The following is a 15,214-nucleotide window of genomic DNA, read 5'->3' on the forward strand; positions in this document are numbered from 1 at the left end:
TATATAGTATAAAAATACTTTTATATAGTTATTTTAATAAGATTATTACTTAAATTATTTAAGATTAAATTTATAAAGCTTATATTATTCCTTTTAAGCTCTTAAAGTATTATAGTAATTATTTAATAAAGTATAATAATTATTTTTAATTTATTAAAAGTATTTATTTTTTAGATAAAGTTTAATATAAACTTATTAATAATTATATAATTCTTATATTTAATCTTAATAACTTCTCTCTAGATCTAGTATATATATTTTTAATTATTATTAATAATTATTTTTTATAATTTTTATATAAAATTATCTATAAAGATATATAGAATAATATTTATTAATAATTTTTTTACTAGTTTTTTACTTATTAAATATAATATCTAACTAACTACTATTTATAAAAAAAGTTCCTATAATTTATACTTAAAATTATTAAATTATAATCTAGAAATATTACTTTTAAGAAGCTTATTTATTTTATAAAGTCTTAACTCTATTTATATAAATAAAGTCTAAATTTTAAATTTTAAATTATTTTTTAATATTATTATTAGGCTTAAATTAAATATATTATTCTTTAATTTTATTACTTAATTTTAGTTATTAGTAAATAGAATAGTAGTTATTAAAGGTAAGTATAATAAGTTAGGGATATTAAAATATTTACTAGGGGTAGGTTTAGTTATTATTTTAATTAAATTATAGAAATTTTTTATATACTATTATCTAAGTAGAGTAATATAATAGTAATAGATAATATTTCTATTAAAATCTCTATCTAATTAAGTAGTAGATCTTTATATAAGAGTATAGAAGTATAATAAGAGTTTTTTAGAGATTTATAAAGTATAAAATAAAATCTTAAGAAGGGCTTATAACTTAATAAAGGTTATTAAACTATAATAATAGAGAATTAACTAAAATAAATTTAATTAAATTTAATTAAGAAAATAGAGAAGGAAAGATACTTTAAGGAAATATAGAAATCTAGAAGGAAATAATAGTCTAAATATATAAAGTAGTCACGTGTTACTATCTTCTTTATAGTGATACTGCTTTATGGTAGTACTGGTTGCATTTACTGAGTGCAGCACTCCAACATATACTACTAATAGTCACTCTGAGTACAGGCATTTCATTGCAACCAAAATCCTCAAACTAATGAGCCATATGAAATTCAATAATATTAAATATTATGACAAGCTGCACACATACAAAAACTTACTTACTTGAGTCACATCGCTTAGCAATACCTAGATACTGTCAGGACACAGATATACCTAGTACATTGTTGCTTTATATCCTCCTCATTCGTTCACCACCCCCAAGAACATACATACCCAGTATGCTTTTAGTAGCGAGGTCTAGAATCACACAAGCAATACCAGTCCTAGTTAGAATTATTATGCAGAAAAATCACTGAGTGATCTCCAATTTCCGATGGCGTACAGGAGGCTCTCGGGTACATGTACCTGAGTTAGTCTCCAAGAATGGCTGGGCCACAAAACCCCACCACGCCGAGTCCAACCACGCACTTTAGTCTGTCTTCTTTCTTTATCTTTTCCTTCTTTTTAATTTCCTTGGAGCGTTTTCTGGGAAATATCAGAGAGCTTGGGGTTAGAACTGGGCAGAATCTACCCTATTTGTGGTTACCAGGGCAAAGAGCCAGGTATCTTAGGGCAAGCAAGCGGCTGATACGGATTTTCAAGCACCCTGGCATTTTCCTTGGGATATGTTATAGAAACAATATCCGATCTGCTCTGTCATCATCAGGGTCAAAGGCGAGATATATCTTCATCGCCGATTTTCCCTATTTCTGGCCGTATGAGTAAAAGAGCCTTCCGCTGCTCAGCTTCATACATACATTAGACGCCATGTCTCCAACACCAGGATCCTCGCCGCTGCGGTTTGCAGATGTAAGTATCACACAAGAAGAAGAAAAGAAAAGAAAAGAAAAGAAAGCCAAAGAAGAGGCTAAATTCTTTCAATCAGGTCGCGGTCACATTCACTGCTGACCAATTCCAAGGCATCTACCGGGGAAAACAGTACCACGAGCCCGATTTCGCAGAGGTCCTAAACAGAGCCAGAGAGTACGGCTGCGAGAAAGTCATGCTCACGACAATGACACTAACCGGAGCAAACGACAACCTCAAGGTCGTTCGAGAGTTCCCGCACTTGTGCAAAATGACTCTCGGCGTGCATCCATACCACGCCAGGGAAATCTACGAGGAATCCCCAACCCCCAAGTCCAGCAGCTACTTAGACAGACTCCAAAACCTGGCCGAGACCCTCCTGGCCGAGCCCAATTCTCCCCTGGTGGCATTTGGAGAAATCGGCCTCGACTACGAATACCTGGATCGAGCCGAGAAGGAAACCCAGAAACGCGCATTCCGCGACCAACTAGAGCTCGCCGTGAGGCTGCAATTGCCGCTCTTCTTACATGTGCGCGAGTCCTACGAGGACTTTGTCGCTATTCTTGAGCCCTTCCTTCCCCTGTTGCAGCGGGGAGGGCTCGTGCACTCGTTTGCCGGAAGCAAGGAGCAGATGCTGCGTCTCGTGGACCTGGGCCTGGAAATCAGCGTGAATGGGATCTCGTTCCGGACGGAATCGCAGCTGGACATGGTCCGTCATATTCCCTTGGACAAACTCCAGCTTGAAACTGACGCCCCCTGGTGTGAAGTTATGGGGAATGATCCGAAGATTGCACCGTATCTGGCTCCGGGGCGTCCGTTGCCTTCCTCTTGTAAGCACAACAGATTTGTGTTAGGGAAGATGGTCAAGACCAGGAATGAAAGTTGTACGATGGAAAGGGTTGCCTTGGTGGTGGCGGGACTGAAGGGAGTCTCTGTGGCGGAGGTGGCAGCTGCGGCTTGGGATAATAGTGTGCGGATGTTTGGACTGGGGGGTGTAAAGCTGGTTCTGTGAAAGTAATTGAAAGAAGAAAAAAAAAAGCCTAAGAAGAGGATAGACAGACTCCGAATAGATTTTGCTTTGAGATTATTGCACACGAAAAAAGTACTGTTTGGTATAGGGTAACATGATATTCATCGTGACGATAAGACATACAGAAATGCATGCGGCATAATATAATAATTAAAGCTAGAAGGCTAGAAAGGGTTTCGTCTGCAGCCAAACATCGTATCAACCACCACACCTGCTGGGGTTGAATACCGTTAACTAATGCCATCCCTAGTCTATCTTCATATTCGTGGTTGTATTGACGATTGATCATCTTGTTGGAGTACAAAATGTATAACGGGTGCACCACGGCAGATACTAAGATACCACCAGCCTATTTCTCCTCATGGGTAGCATAAGCGTGCTGTTTCTCTTCTTGCTCTTCTACTCTGCGCTCCAAGTCGTTCACCATATAGTTCTCCTTGCGGGTGCCGGGGATGATCCATGGAGAGTTAGAGAACAGATAGTTCATCTCCTCGAGAGGCAGCTTCTTGGTCTCCGGCAGGAGCAGCCAGAAGAATACCGCGTTGGTGAAGTTGCAAATAATAAACACAAAGTAATAGCGGTAATGGATGTTGGACATCGCAATGGGGGTAACCTGGCCGATCATGGTATTGAAGGCGTAAGAGGTCATTGTGGCAAGAGACACGCCCTTTGCGCGAGTACGTGTGTCGAACACCTCAGCGGGAATGATCCAACTCAGGGGTCCACAGGTGCAGGAGAACGAGAAGTTGTAAAGCCAGGTCATGATAATGAAACCCCAGTGAGCTCCGGAGTTATTGACTTCAGGAGGGAACTTGGCTAGGAGGACGCAGGCGATGATGAAGGTGACCATATTGCCCAAGTTTCCACCAATCAAACTCCAGCGACGGCCGAAGCGATCGATGAGCATCATGCAAAGGAACTGGGCGACCAAGGCAATGATGGAATTAATCGCCTGGTAGCGTAGAGTCTCATCGCCCTTGATTCCAATCTGGCCGTAAATGTCCACCGAGTAGTATCTATACAGATGATGTCAGTAACAATGCTCTCACGTGGCAACCAGAGCCCTAGACAACCAGAGCCTCTCTAGTAAGGAAGGTAACTCACTGAATAGCAGATACACCCGTCATTTGCACAGAAGCTTGCAGGGCGCAGCAAAGGAATAAGCGGCGGAAAGAAGAGCGCGAAGTAAACAGCTCAACGTAAGATTTAGCCTCGTTTTCATGTTCATGGACAATGCTTTCTTGAATCTGGTTGTATTCCGCGCGGACCCAGGCGTCATTCTCGTCTCCATAAGCGTGCAGCTTTGCAAGAGTCTTCAGTCCCTCCTCGTTATGACCGTGATCAATGAGCCAACGGGGAGACTATATGCAGGTGAGTTGGTACTCGGCATGAAGGGGGGGGGGGATCATGTTAGATATTACCTCAGGGAAGAGCATGATAAGTAGACCAAGACAAACAGCGGGAGCAACCTGTAAACCTAGAGGCACCTGCCACTGGGCATCGTTGTCCTCTGAGAAGCCGATGTAAGTACCGTAAGAGATCCAGGATGCGCAAAGGGCTCCGACACCAAGCATAAATTGCTGCAGGGCAGTGACACGGCCTCGAATGTCAGGATGGCAGATCTCGGCCTGGTACAGGGGAACGATCATAGTAAGGAAACCAACTCTAGGTAGATGGGAGTTAGTGCTTGCCCTTGAGACTTTCCAAAGGGTGGGTGGTTTTTCACGTACCCAAATCCCGCGAAGAATCTTCCACTGTACAGATATTCTACATTTTGCGCTCCTGTCTGAAGACCACCGCCCAGGCAGAAGGCAATACAACCGATAATGATAGTCCATCGTCGCCCAATAGCATCACCAACGGCACCAGCACCCCCAGCTCCGAAGAAAGCACCAGCCGTGAACATTGATACCACCAACCCGCTAGGCAATGTCAATTGAAGGTTTCTTAATGATGGGGCAACAGCTTACGTTTGTGTATCATTTGCTGCGAACTTGGATTTAAATGATGCGCAGGAAATAACCTCTGCAATAACACCTAGATCGTCTGCACGCAACATCCATGTCAGTTTGAGAGAACCATAGTTCTTCTCAAGAAGACAGAAACTTACATCCATAAAGGAACGATCCCAGGGAGGCGAACACGCCGACCAGGAACTGGGATTCTCGTCAGTATAGTTTATGATATGAACTTCCCGAAGCATCACAGTCATACCTGGTACCACGCAGGAGAAAGACGCATGGCGATATCAATTAATCACTTTCTTCCCTTTTTTTTTCTCTCTCTCCTTCTTCCAACGCTTTCAATTCTAGATGGACCCAAGAATCTGGGGAGAAAATGCGGAGGCAAAATGAGGAGAATGAGGAGCAGGATCCGCCGTTCTTAAAGAGTCTGGGGATGAAACTAAAGAACCGGCACGGGGTGCTGGGAGGGTGATGAGCCAAACGCCTGGAAAAGCCATTATCGTGATAGCTACTAAATGAATGCCCGCCGGATTAATCCCAGAATAACAAGAGAATCTCCTGGCATGACGACCAGAACGATCACACACCCTATCGGCCCAATGCCAACAAGCAGCGTCGCGGCACGAGAGGGAAGAGAAGAAGAAAAAAAAACCACACGCCACCAACAGCCCGCACTGTGGAACGAATCAAACAGCGAGTCAATTTCAGGGAAACCAGACGAAATGCCGCTTGAATTTGCGGAGAACCGAAGGCGCAGACTAAGCAGGACCAGCAGAGCTGGCGTGACAGAGTCGGGTGCTGATTGATGGAATATCCCATTGTATAGCCTTGGCTGCATCACCGAATCAACGGCGCCAAAAGCCTCATGAGACAGCAACCCCGGAGCTCATGAATCCATTCATTTAATGTTAGGCTTCAATCAACCCCGCAGGGGATTTGCCTGATCCATGCTGGCCGTCTTGACAAGTTCAACAGACATTAATATTACCCGTCCAGTCACCTCGACCACCTACGTTTTCAAATATTCAGTAGTACTTGTTTGTGCCTTTATTATTATTATTATTATTATTATTATTCTGTCCCCTACCAATCAATATTCGAACTACGCCTTTTTCCTCTTGTTTAATCGGGAAATCTTGTTAACGCTATGACAACCTTCACACAGCTCAACGAGCAAGATGCCCCGGGCATTTCCATTCATCCGGACCGTCGCATCTCCAAGATCAACCCTAACATCTATGCAGGGTTTACAGAGTAAGCTCAGACTGCATCGATGACCTTGCTTTGCTAGGCTTACTCGTGGTTTTAGGCACATGGGTCGATGCATCTATGGGGGTATCTACGATCCTGGTAGCCCACTGTCAGATGAGAATGGTTTCCGGAAGGATGTCCTCGAAGCCCTAAAGACGCTAAATATCCCCGTGGTCCGCTACCCTGGTGGTAACTTTATGGCAACCTACCACTGGCTTGATGGAGTTGGACCAAAGGATCAGCGTCCTTCAAGGTGTGTCTTTCTTCGATATCCTTCACGACGAAAACTTGACATTAGTGCTGACGCTGGCAATGCTCTTTCCCAGACCTGAACTTGCCTGGCTAGGAACAGAGACCAATCAGTTTGGAACTGACGAGTTCTTGAAGTGGTGTGAGGTTCTTGAAACCGAGCCTTACTTCTGCCTAAACTTTGGCACTGGCACTCTGGATGAAGGTAGCTCTTGGATGTTCTCAATCTATGCTTTGCAACATTCCTAATTAACCTCAATTAGCTCTGGCCTGGCTTGAGTACTGTAATGGTACCCGGGACACCTACTACGCCAATCTTCGACGAAAGAATGGCCGCCAGGAGCCATACAATGTCAAATATTGGGCACTGGGAAACGAAGTCTGGGGGCCGTGGCAGGTCGAGCAGACTACCAAGGAGGCCTATGCACACAAAGCATACCAATGGGCCAAGGGTAATCCCCCCCCCCCAAATTTGATTCATAATGTTTCGCCTGCTGACTATTCCCGTAGCGTTGAAGCTCCTTGACCCTAGCATCCAATTGATTCTGTGCGGACAGGACGGCACCGCATCTTGGGACTACTATACTCTGAAGCACTGCATGCTTCCTGTAAACTCTCCCCTGTCAACCTCTGGCGTTCCCCTTATCGATATGCACAGTATCCATCTATACACTGCCTCTTCATCCCACCTCCCTAATGCCACTGCCCCCCTCGCGGCTGAACGCGCTATTGAAATTACTTCCTCCTTGATCGATCTCGCCCGGATCGAGAACGGGGTTCCCAACGATCAGGTTCGCCCAACCATCTGCTTCGACGAATGGAACGTCTGGGACCCTATCCGTGCCGAGGGCAGCAAGGGTGCAGAGGAGACCTATACGCTGTCTGATGCGCTGGCCGTGGGTGTCTGGCTCAACGTCTTCATCCGGAAGAGCAAGGACGTTGGAATGGCATGCATTGCTCAGACCGTCAATGTTATCTCCCCTCTCATGACAACGAAGGACGGCATCATCAAGCAGACTACTTGGTGGCCCCTCTACCTGTTCTCAAAGTATATGCGTGGCTGGACAATCAGTGCACATGTTTCCGCTGCGACTTACGACGGCGAGACCTCTCCAAAGTGGGTTCGTGGCGTCAAGGACACTCCCTGGTTGGATGTTAGCGCTACCCTTGGCGAGGATGGATATGTCAATGTTGTCGTGATTAATATTCACGAAGAAAAGGCCTTTGAGACCAAGTTGGACGGCCCTACCGGTGAGGTCACGGTGTTCACAGTCACGGGTGAGAATCCTACAGTGACAAACATGAAGGGTAAGGAGGAGGTTGGCATTTCCGAGAGCACCTGGAGTGCCCAGGGCTCTTATGTCTTCCCCAAGCACTCCCTGACTCTTCTGAGATGGAAGGCTTAAGCGTTGCCACTCTTCTTCTTCTTCTTCTTCTTCTTCTTCTGCTACTACTACGACTACAACTACTTCTTTTTCTTATTTCTTACGGATCTTACCATTTTATGAGGCATAGAACGCAGTCTAAGAATCCAAAGCATGTCATTTCATCTCCAATAAACCCCGTATATTCCGTACATCTTTAAGCATAGTTGACATCCCGAACATTATCATTCTCATCCAGGTAAATATTCAACCTGCAATATAACCCTCCAATTAGCACAACTACTGCCAACTACCTAGGACTGAATATATATATATGTACGCACCTGTCTGGTCTATGGTCCATAGTCATCATCTCGCCGCGCTTGACAATCCGATGGATCTTAGGGAGATCTTTCTTCGCAAACGTCTACCCCCAAATAGCCAAACGTCAGTACCAACCCTTCCTTCAACCTAGCAAAATAGGGGAAAAAAAAAATAAACATACCGTTTCATCGCTAGAGGACTCACTAAGCTTCTTTCCAACAAGCTTGTTGAGCCACTCGTCCTTGGTGGCTTGCCCACTGGTATTAGCGCCACCAGTATTGGTGATTCCAGGGACAACAAGAGGCATGTTGGTTCGACACTGGTTATGGTAAAATCTTGAGAGTAGCCGCAAATTATTTTTCTGAAAGGCACACGATTTTTTCATGAAGATGGAGTAGGGATGTGGTGTTGCATTTTCCCAGGCAATCCGCAAGTATATAACCTGGTTGAAGGAGGCGATGACGTCGTTTCTGGTAGTTAAAGGAATGCATGCCAGGCAGCATTTTTTCTGGATCTGGACTAGTGCAAGTCTTGCTTGTCTGACTAATGTACATGACTTCCAAAAGGGGACTAGTGATAGATAGTTATAGTTGATATGAATGATGGAGCATGACTATTTTACAATGCAGGGACAAGCTGATCACTGATTATCCTTGGGTGGAATTAAGTCTCAAAATTTGAGTGTCTATTCTATCGGAGTCAGATTGGCATAGGATTGCGTGCCCTGCTAAGGAAGGGTGATCCGTTTATTAACTTATTCCGCTTTCTGGGCGGGGGCACAAGAAATTTGATCACTTTCCAAGCTCTGCCGCTCCAGGAAGGGAAACATCCAGGCAGGCCTCTTCCTGAATGATTATCGCTTTATGGCAACTGTATGGGTGTTTTGGGAGCTACTATTGCCTTGCCCAGGACCATGGACTGCTCTGGGGTGTTGCCAGAGCGGAGTGAAACCACTATTCCACAAAGGCAAACTCGATCTGTACAGACTAGCGCTCGCTAGGTACATAGTGTTAACAGAGAAGTTTTGGGATAGCGGAGTGATAGCGGATCACTCCGATTCAGAACTGTAGCCAGCTAGGCCAAGAGACGATAAAGGCGGGCTAACAGCCTGCTTGGGCAAGATCTGTGCAGAACCTCCGGTCTCCGTCCGTTTAACAGGACTTTTCGCGGCGTTCTGGCGAGCCAGTTGTTTTGGTTTGTCATCCACTGGCTTGAAACCAGGATCCTCAGCTGTGTTGCTTTCTTCAGGAAGCTTCTTATATTTTTTATTCGCGCTTTGTTCCGTCCTAGGGACATCTGTGGAATTTTCACCCACAGATTTCCGCTTTTTTCCGGGTATAAGCAGCTCCTTATTTTTTTCGCGTCGCTTTTTGCGCGCAGGGATCCTCCAGTCCTCCCCCTCAGCCACTTCTGCAACATCTGCAGAGGTATCCTCAAGGAGAGTCTTTTCAGCCTCCTCCCGCTGTCGCCGAAATAGCTCCAGTTGCTCTGCGGTCTCCCTTTTTACATTAGCCTCCTGGGCACGGGTCGACTCCATAATTGAATCGAGAAATTCAATCTCGTCTTCGTCGAGGGAGCGGAATTGGTTCTTTAATTTCATCTTTTCTTCGAAAGCTTCCTGTTTGGCCACTGCGTACAACCAAAAGGATCGTCAAGGCATGTCAATTAAGGCACTGGGATATTGGCTTAACTCAAGATACCCATAACTCACTTTTGTTTTGTTCAAGAATCTCAAAGAGACTTTTCCCTCCATCTTGTTTTCCTAGATCCGCTTTGCGCCTTCGTTCCTCCTCGAGTTCCTGGTGCACTCGACGCCATTCGTCATCGCGCTCGACGGGCTCTTGGTCCGTCCCTGCGGATACAAAACCAGAAGACATCCTATACTATATTGCTTTTCCTTTGAAACAAAACGCGGCATGAGTCTCAATCTCCGCCTATTATCTGGTGGGTGGAACTGGCCAGGAAGCAGCAAAAATGCAGCGTGTTCCGTTTAATTTGAGACTTGCCACACGTATAAGCGTCTAAATAAAACCGAGGCGAACTCGCGCAATAGAATTAAATTGAAAGCGTTCCACAGGAACAATTGCGTGGGAGTGTGTCAAAAAATAATTCCCTCTGGGGTTTGAAACCAAGCTCCAATTCTGGCCACATTGTATTGGCAGAAAAAGGCGGTGAGTTTACACCCCTAGAAATTGGCCTTAGGCAGCGGCTAAATGTGGGCTTACAGCTCGGCACGGGTAGAAACCCGGAACGGATTAACCCTTCTACGGTGAGCCGCGTCTCCCCGGTTAAATGTCGTGGTGCGGATAATTACTCATATCGATATTCCAGCCACTTTCGCCGTCAGTCAGGAGCCCCAACTCCCAGAAACCGAAATACAATACTATTACTAGGTAACATTGAAGGTATATATACATAATTTATTGTACAAATCGACTTTCAATACTGTTTTTGGCTCCAACAAACACCAAGCATCTTTGTATGCGTAGTAGTTTCCTACGCTTTTACATGACATCTCCTGGCTCTCTATAGAGTCTATACATACTCCTCAGGGAGTGACGGGTAAAAATGACCTGCACCATTGTGCAAGACATTACTGGCCAAACATAAGAACACTAGCTGGCTACATCCCCCACCTTTTAAGTTTGCGGAGCCATTCAGTGCCCCTCTATCGACATCATTCCCACCCATATGGGGGTGGACCTGCCTAACATGAAGTCCCCTCAATTTGTTCGTATAAATTCCTCTCTCCTGTCTCTTAATCTCCGTTGTTCTTCTTCATACTCTTCCATTCCCCATCAATCTATCTTGTGTCCTCCTTTTATAAGAAAATATTCCACAAGATTTCCCTCGCAATCACGCAAAATGTCGAACCCCGAGAATACAAAGTAAGCACGAGCCGAGCACGGATTTGTTTCGAATCCTTTCCTCTGGGAAATAAACAAGAAAGACCAATCACTAATGTCTACTCTCCGTCTTACAGGAAGGTCTACACCCTTAACACAGGAGATAAGATCCCTGGCCTTGGTCTGGGTACCTGGCAGTCCAAGCCAAATGAGGTCCGAGAGGCCGTGAAGAATGCTTTGCTGAAGGGTTATCGTCACATTGATACGTAGGTCGCTTTCAGAGACTGCCAAATGGCGAATATTAATTGTCAACCCGATTGCAGTGCCCTTGCCTACGGCAACGAAGCCGAGGTCGGCCAAGGTATCATCGACTCCGGAGTCCCCCGTAACGAAATCTGGATTACTACTAAGCTCGACAACACCTGGCACCACTGCGTTACCGAGGGCATTGACTCCTCTCTCAAAAGCCTTGGGGTCGATTATGTCGACCTGTACCTCATGCATTGGCCTAGCTCCACTGATCCTGCCGACAAATCAAAACATCTCCCCGACTGGAACTTCATCAAGACATGGTATGTCATACCCGGTTGCTTGGGTGCAATAATCGTATTTCGGAAAAAAAAAACTGACCTGGGGAAAGGCAAGAAATGCAGAAGCTTCCTGCCACCGGCAAGGTCCGTAACATTGGTGTCTCCAACTTTGGAATCAAGAACCTTGAAATCCTCTTGAACGACCCTAGCTGCAAGATTGTCCCGGCTGTCAACCAAATTGAATTGCATCCAAACAACCCATCACCCAAGTTGGTTGCCTACAACACATCCAAGGGCATTCATTCCACTGGTTATTCCTGCCTGGGTTCCACCAACTCTCCCCTCTACAAGGACCCTACCCTCCTACAGATGGCTGAGAAGAAGGGCAAGACTCCCCAACAGGTGCTACTCGTATGGGGCTTGGAAAAGGGCTGGAGTGTCATCCCCAAGTCCGTCAGCAAATCCCGCATTGATGCCAACTTCGAGCTTGACGGCTGGAATTTGACTGCTGAGGAGGTCACTCAGTTGGACAACTTGAAGGACCGTTTCAAAGTCTGCGGTGATGCTTGGCTTCCCATCAGGGTCTTCTTCGGAGATGACGAGTAATTTAATCATTTTGATGATATCCACGCCAAATAAAGCATTAGAATTCTACATGACCAATTTATTTTTACTCATTTCGCAAGTCTTGTTCTCCTTTGAAGTTGAACACATTCCTAGGTAATACAAAATTGTCGAACTTTACCGCTGAGCTAAAAAGGTGTCAAGACAACCATTTCTAGCCAATACAGCATTATATGTATTGGTTCACAAAAATTTAACATCGGCCTTTTTTAGCAAGTAGTTGCGCTATATTAGAACACGATTTTTAGCCACAAAAATTTGGCCTTTTTTTACAGTATTCTTTCGCATATAGAGATCTCTACAAAAACCTGATAATTGGCAACCATTATTGGTGAAGACATAACCCTTCCTACCGTGCCCGAGGCTTGTGGCGCAAGGTCACATGCTGCACCGCCACCCGTGAGATTGACTATTCCGTCATCAGGCATCCTTCCATCATCCTCTCTCTTCCAATTCTTATCATCGAGAACTCATCTCGAGGATGGCAGTTTCATCTCCTTTCCTCAATTAGGATTGTTCTCTCTTACCACCAGGATGCCTCCGTCCAGTGGGCACCTGCTGCTCCCCAAATTCTGGAGAGCAGCTAAGTGAGTCATTTACCGCCCCCATTGTATAGTTACTTCCCCTGGAGTTGCTGACATCCCTCGAGGTTTGCCTATGCGAAGGCCTACAAAGCCTTGAAAGCAAAACTTCCAGAGCCATCTCAGCATATCCCCCTTCGTTTTCAACCAGCATATGCGCGGATTACTCCACAACAGCCGATTCACCGAGCCGCGGCCATCCGTCAAGCTCGCCGTCACTTTTCCACTGGCGCGGCGAGCTCGTGGGCTTCATACCTACAAGCAGCTCTACAGGGAGAGCGTGTCGCCTACAAATCATCACGCATTGGATCAAATCTCAGCCGCGTCACTAACCGCGCACCATTTGCATCAGCCCTCCGTCCTAATCTTACTGGCGGCACCCTTGGTCGTACCGCTGGAGGCTATGCTATCGGTGCAGGCCGCATTGGAGGTGCACGGTATTTCTCACATGGCCCGGCAGCACCTGCTCAGGTCATAAACAATGTATCAGTGGGTGTGAGAGCCTTTTTCCTCTCTGGTCAAAAGGCTCGTTTTGATGGCATTGATCCTGCCACTGGAAACAAGAAGTACAAGACTGTGAGCGTGCTACAGGATGAAGCTGAACGTAAAATGTCTGCTATCCCCCGCACTGCCCCTGGCTCTTTCATTGATTTCCAAATCTCTCCTACCATCACCGCCTTTGGCCTTCTGAAGAAATTTGCACCAGTCGATGCTTGTGACTCCGAAAGTCTCAACTCTGAGGGTCTCTTGGACCTTCTCTCTGCTGACTTTGCACGCGCTCTCAAAGATCTGGCTGCTGTATTGAACGATCTCAAGCGACTTTCAGCATTGGGTGACCTCCCAATATTGCTTCATGATAGGTCAACCATTAGGGTAAGATTCCCAGGTTGTGATGCCGAGACAGTTGAGCGACTTTGCGATGAAGTTGGCATCCGAAGAGGGAAGGTCATGCAGGATCCAGACTTTGACCTCCGGATAGGGGCTGAACTTGCACTTCTGTTCCCGTTTGCTCCAAGTGTTGCAACTACTTCCGACACGGAGGAGTTCTTCTTCCGGAATGAAGTATCCAAGTCACAGCACCCTGATGCCGTTGATTGGCAGGCGATGATGTCATGTGATAATGGCACAGAAGCATCCCCTGAATTCCAAATGGATTCAACCAATAAGCTTAGTTTCGAGGACAAGTCTCTCTTCGGCTCAAATCCATGGGCGAGGTCCCCGTCGGGATACTCGAGCATCAATGTGAGCGAGCTTGGCGATTGCGCATTCTTCCCTGACATATCCAGTTTCGGTATACCTGGCAGTACTTCCGAATACGAGGGATCTGAAGGTATACGCAGATTTATAGCCGAATGTGACCAAGCGCCACAATATTGTTAGTCGTTTATTGTTAACCTTCTTGCTACACAGACTTTGACAGTCATTTCCATTTGTTTATTCCCTACAATAACCTTGTTTATTTTCACCCAGTCTTTGTGTTCTGAGAAACAACAGCCGAGTACAAATCAATAGTCCAGATATTGTCAGGCAGTTGGATTTGAATTTAACTATTATTTAATTATAATACCCCTTCGACTTAGGCTATTACCTGTTCTCTGCAATACTGGGAAGTAAATCGGGTGGCTTTGGTGGCTTGTAGGCGGCATGCACGATCCTAGGGTTCTTTGAATCCTGTTACCTTGTCGCTGATGAGCCCTTTCTCCCGATTCAACTTCCAATGTCCGAATTGAGATGAACACTGGGTGGCCTACGGAGGTCTTTTTCTTCTTGGAAATCCGGTCCGTCGAACCGGCTGAGCAACCGGGGGTTTCTCCATGGGGCAAGAACTTGAACACAACTACCTAGTATAACCCGAAGTCCATGAAATCTGCACACTATTCCTCATTGCACTAACTATAGGCTAGCCTTTCGCTGACTTTCCCGGTGAGTTTCTGGGCATTATGACAATATTAATTTAAAGTAAACCAGCTGATGGATTGAGCAAGTCGGGGGTCCGACATAGACTTGCAGCAAAGACGGGAAAATTCTAGACAGCCCTATAGATGAAACCGTTCCGGTTAGTGTAACTGAAACATGATGGATGATGAATGGATGGATTATTTCCTTAGCCCTGGATGAAGGTATCCTGGTCAATTGTCATTTCCCACCAATTTCCTCCGCAAGCCCCCAGTAATCACCCGTCGATAGCTTGGAAATACATTGCCTTTGTGCCAGGGTTTCCTAACCCCTCTTTGTATAGTAAATTCCAGTCGTAAGGACAGACCTAGGCCTAGGTCTAGTACCTAGGTATCCATCGTAGGACAGTTTGAAGATGGAATATGACAGTGTACCGTCGGAGCCTTATTCTACAATCTGAAAAGCAAAAGACTTTGTTGAAGAAAATTGCTCAGACGTGCTGCGTACAGGCAAAATGAACAATACAATGTCTCTCTAGTGATCCTCTCCGTCCATGATTAGGAAGTGAAACGTGCATGGATCTTCTCTCCCGATTAATGACGATCAACTACCCTTTAACCATTTCTGTCAAGGAGAAAGTCCATC

General features: G+C 45.5%; 6 protein-coding genes across 6 annotated transcripts; 3 read left to right on the forward strand and 3 right to left on the reverse strand.

The window, feature by feature from the left end:
- The first annotated feature begins 1,608 nt into the window (after positions 1-1,608).
- On the forward strand, positions 1,609-2,963 carry P175DRAFT_0514569 (TatD family hydrolase). The gene is made up of 2 exons (XM_040898813.1): positions 1,609-1,913; positions 1,990-2,963. The coding sequence occupies exons 1-2, from the start codon at positions 1,872-1,874 to the stop codon at positions 2,920-2,922; spliced, it is 975 nt and encodes a 324-aa protein (XP_040753881.1). The 5' UTR covers positions 1,609-1,871; the 3' UTR covers positions 2,923-2,963.
- A 27-nt stretch (positions 2,964-2,990) lies between these two features.
- Positions 2,991-5,668, reverse strand: P175DRAFT_0514570 (uncharacterized protein). The gene is made up of 7 exons (XM_040898814.1): positions 5,155-5,668; positions 5,051-5,096; positions 4,911-4,986; positions 4,671-4,862; positions 4,362-4,605; positions 4,045-4,301; positions 2,991-3,956 (listed from the first exon to the last, which is right to left on the reverse strand). The coding sequence occupies exons 1-7, from the start codon at positions 5,179-5,181 to the stop codon at positions 3,290-3,292; spliced, it is 1,509 nt and encodes a 502-aa protein (XP_040753882.1). The 5' UTR covers positions 5,182-5,668; the 3' UTR covers positions 2,991-3,289.
- Positions 5,669-5,856: 188 nt separating this feature from the next.
- P175DRAFT_0499024 (alpha-N-arabinofuranosidase) lies at positions 5,857-7,966 on the forward strand. Its single transcript, XM_040896643.1, has 5 exons — positions 5,857-6,158; positions 6,214-6,408; positions 6,482-6,609; positions 6,668-6,856; positions 6,915-7,966. The coding sequence occupies exons 1-5, from the start codon at positions 6,052-6,054 to the stop codon at positions 7,808-7,810; spliced, it is 1,515 nt and encodes a 504-aa protein (XP_040753883.1). The 5' UTR covers positions 5,857-6,051; the 3' UTR covers positions 7,811-7,966.
- Positions 7,947-8,399, reverse strand: P175DRAFT_0555165 (uncharacterized protein; the record flags this gene model as incomplete). Its single annotated transcript, XM_040900611.1, has 3 exons — positions 7,947-8,040; positions 8,113-8,195; positions 8,274-8,399. The coding sequence occupies 3 exons, from the start codon at positions 8,397-8,399 to the stop codon at positions 7,986-7,988; spliced, it is 264 nt and encodes an 87-aa protein (XP_040753884.1). The 3' UTR covers positions 7,947-7,985.
- Positions 8,400-8,749: 350 nt separating this feature from the next.
- P175DRAFT_0453034 (PSME3-interacting protein) lies at positions 8,750-10,186 on the reverse strand. The gene is made up of 2 exons (XM_040894535.1): positions 9,804-10,186; positions 8,750-9,721 (listed from the first exon to the last, which is right to left on the reverse strand). The coding sequence occupies exons 1-2, from the start codon at positions 9,967-9,969 to the stop codon at positions 9,141-9,143; spliced, it is 747 nt and encodes a 248-aa protein (XP_040753885.1). The 5' UTR covers positions 9,970-10,186; the 3' UTR covers positions 8,750-9,140.
- A 771-nt stretch (positions 10,187-10,957) lies between these two features.
- Positions 10,958-14,053, forward strand: P175DRAFT_0507335 (uncharacterized protein; the record flags this gene model as incomplete). Its single annotated transcript, XM_040898261.1, has 5 exons — positions 10,958-10,980; positions 11,076-11,204; positions 11,262-11,510; positions 11,579-12,020; positions 12,758-14,053. The coding sequence occupies 5 exons, from the start codon at positions 10,958-10,960 to the stop codon at positions 14,051-14,053; spliced, it is 2,139 nt and encodes a 712-aa protein (XP_040753886.1).
- Positions 14,054-15,214: the final 1,161 nt, after the last annotated feature.

This window comes from Aspergillus ochraceoroseus (genome assembly GCF_002846915.1).
Source record: "Aspergillus ochraceoroseus IBT 24754 chromosome Unknown P175scaffold_2, whole genome shotgun sequence".
In the NCBI taxonomy this organism is placed as follows: Eukaryota; Fungi; Ascomycota; class Eurotiomycetes; order Eurotiales; family Aspergillaceae; genus Aspergillus; species Aspergillus ochraceoroseus.

Coding starts and splice junctions, on each gene's coding strand:
- P175DRAFT_0514570 (XM_040898814.1), bottom strand. CDS start 5,181: ATGCGTCTTTCTCCTGCGTGGTACCAG. Junction 5,097..5,154: donor TTTCTCCTGCGTGGTACCAG/GTATGACTGTGA, acceptor CGAGAATCCCAG/TTCCTGGTCGGCGTGTTCGC. Junction 4,606..4,670: donor AGATTCTTCGCGGGATTTGG/GTACGTGAAAAA, acceptor CCATCTACCTAG/AGTTGGTTTCCTTACTATGA.
- P175DRAFT_0514569 (XM_040898813.1), top strand. CDS start 1,872: ATGTCTCCAACACCAGGATCCTCGCCGCTGCGGTTTGCAGAT. Junction 1,914..1,989: donor CGCCGCTGCGGTTTGCAGAT/GTAAGTATCACA, acceptor TCTTTCAATCAG/GTCGCGGTCACATTCACTGC.
- P175DRAFT_0499024 (XM_040896643.1), top strand. CDS start 6,052: ATGACAACCTTCACACAGCTCAACGAGCAAGATGCCCCGGGCATTTCC. Junction 6,610..6,667: donor CACTGGCACTCTGGATGAAG/GTAGCTCTTGGA, acceptor AACCTCAATTAG/CTCTGGCCTGGCTTGAGTAC. Junction 6,857..6,914: donor AGCATACCAATGGGCCAAGG/GTAATCCCCCCC, acceptor CTATTCCCGTAG/CGTTGAAGCTCCTTGACCCT.
- P175DRAFT_0453034 (XM_040894535.1), bottom strand. CDS start 9,969: ATGTCTTCTGGTTTTGTATCCGCAGGGACGGACCAAGAGCCCGTCGAG. Junction 9,722..9,803: donor GATTCTTGAACAAAACAAAA/GTGAGTTATGGG, acceptor GGTTGTACGCAG/TGGCCAAACAGGAAGCTTTC.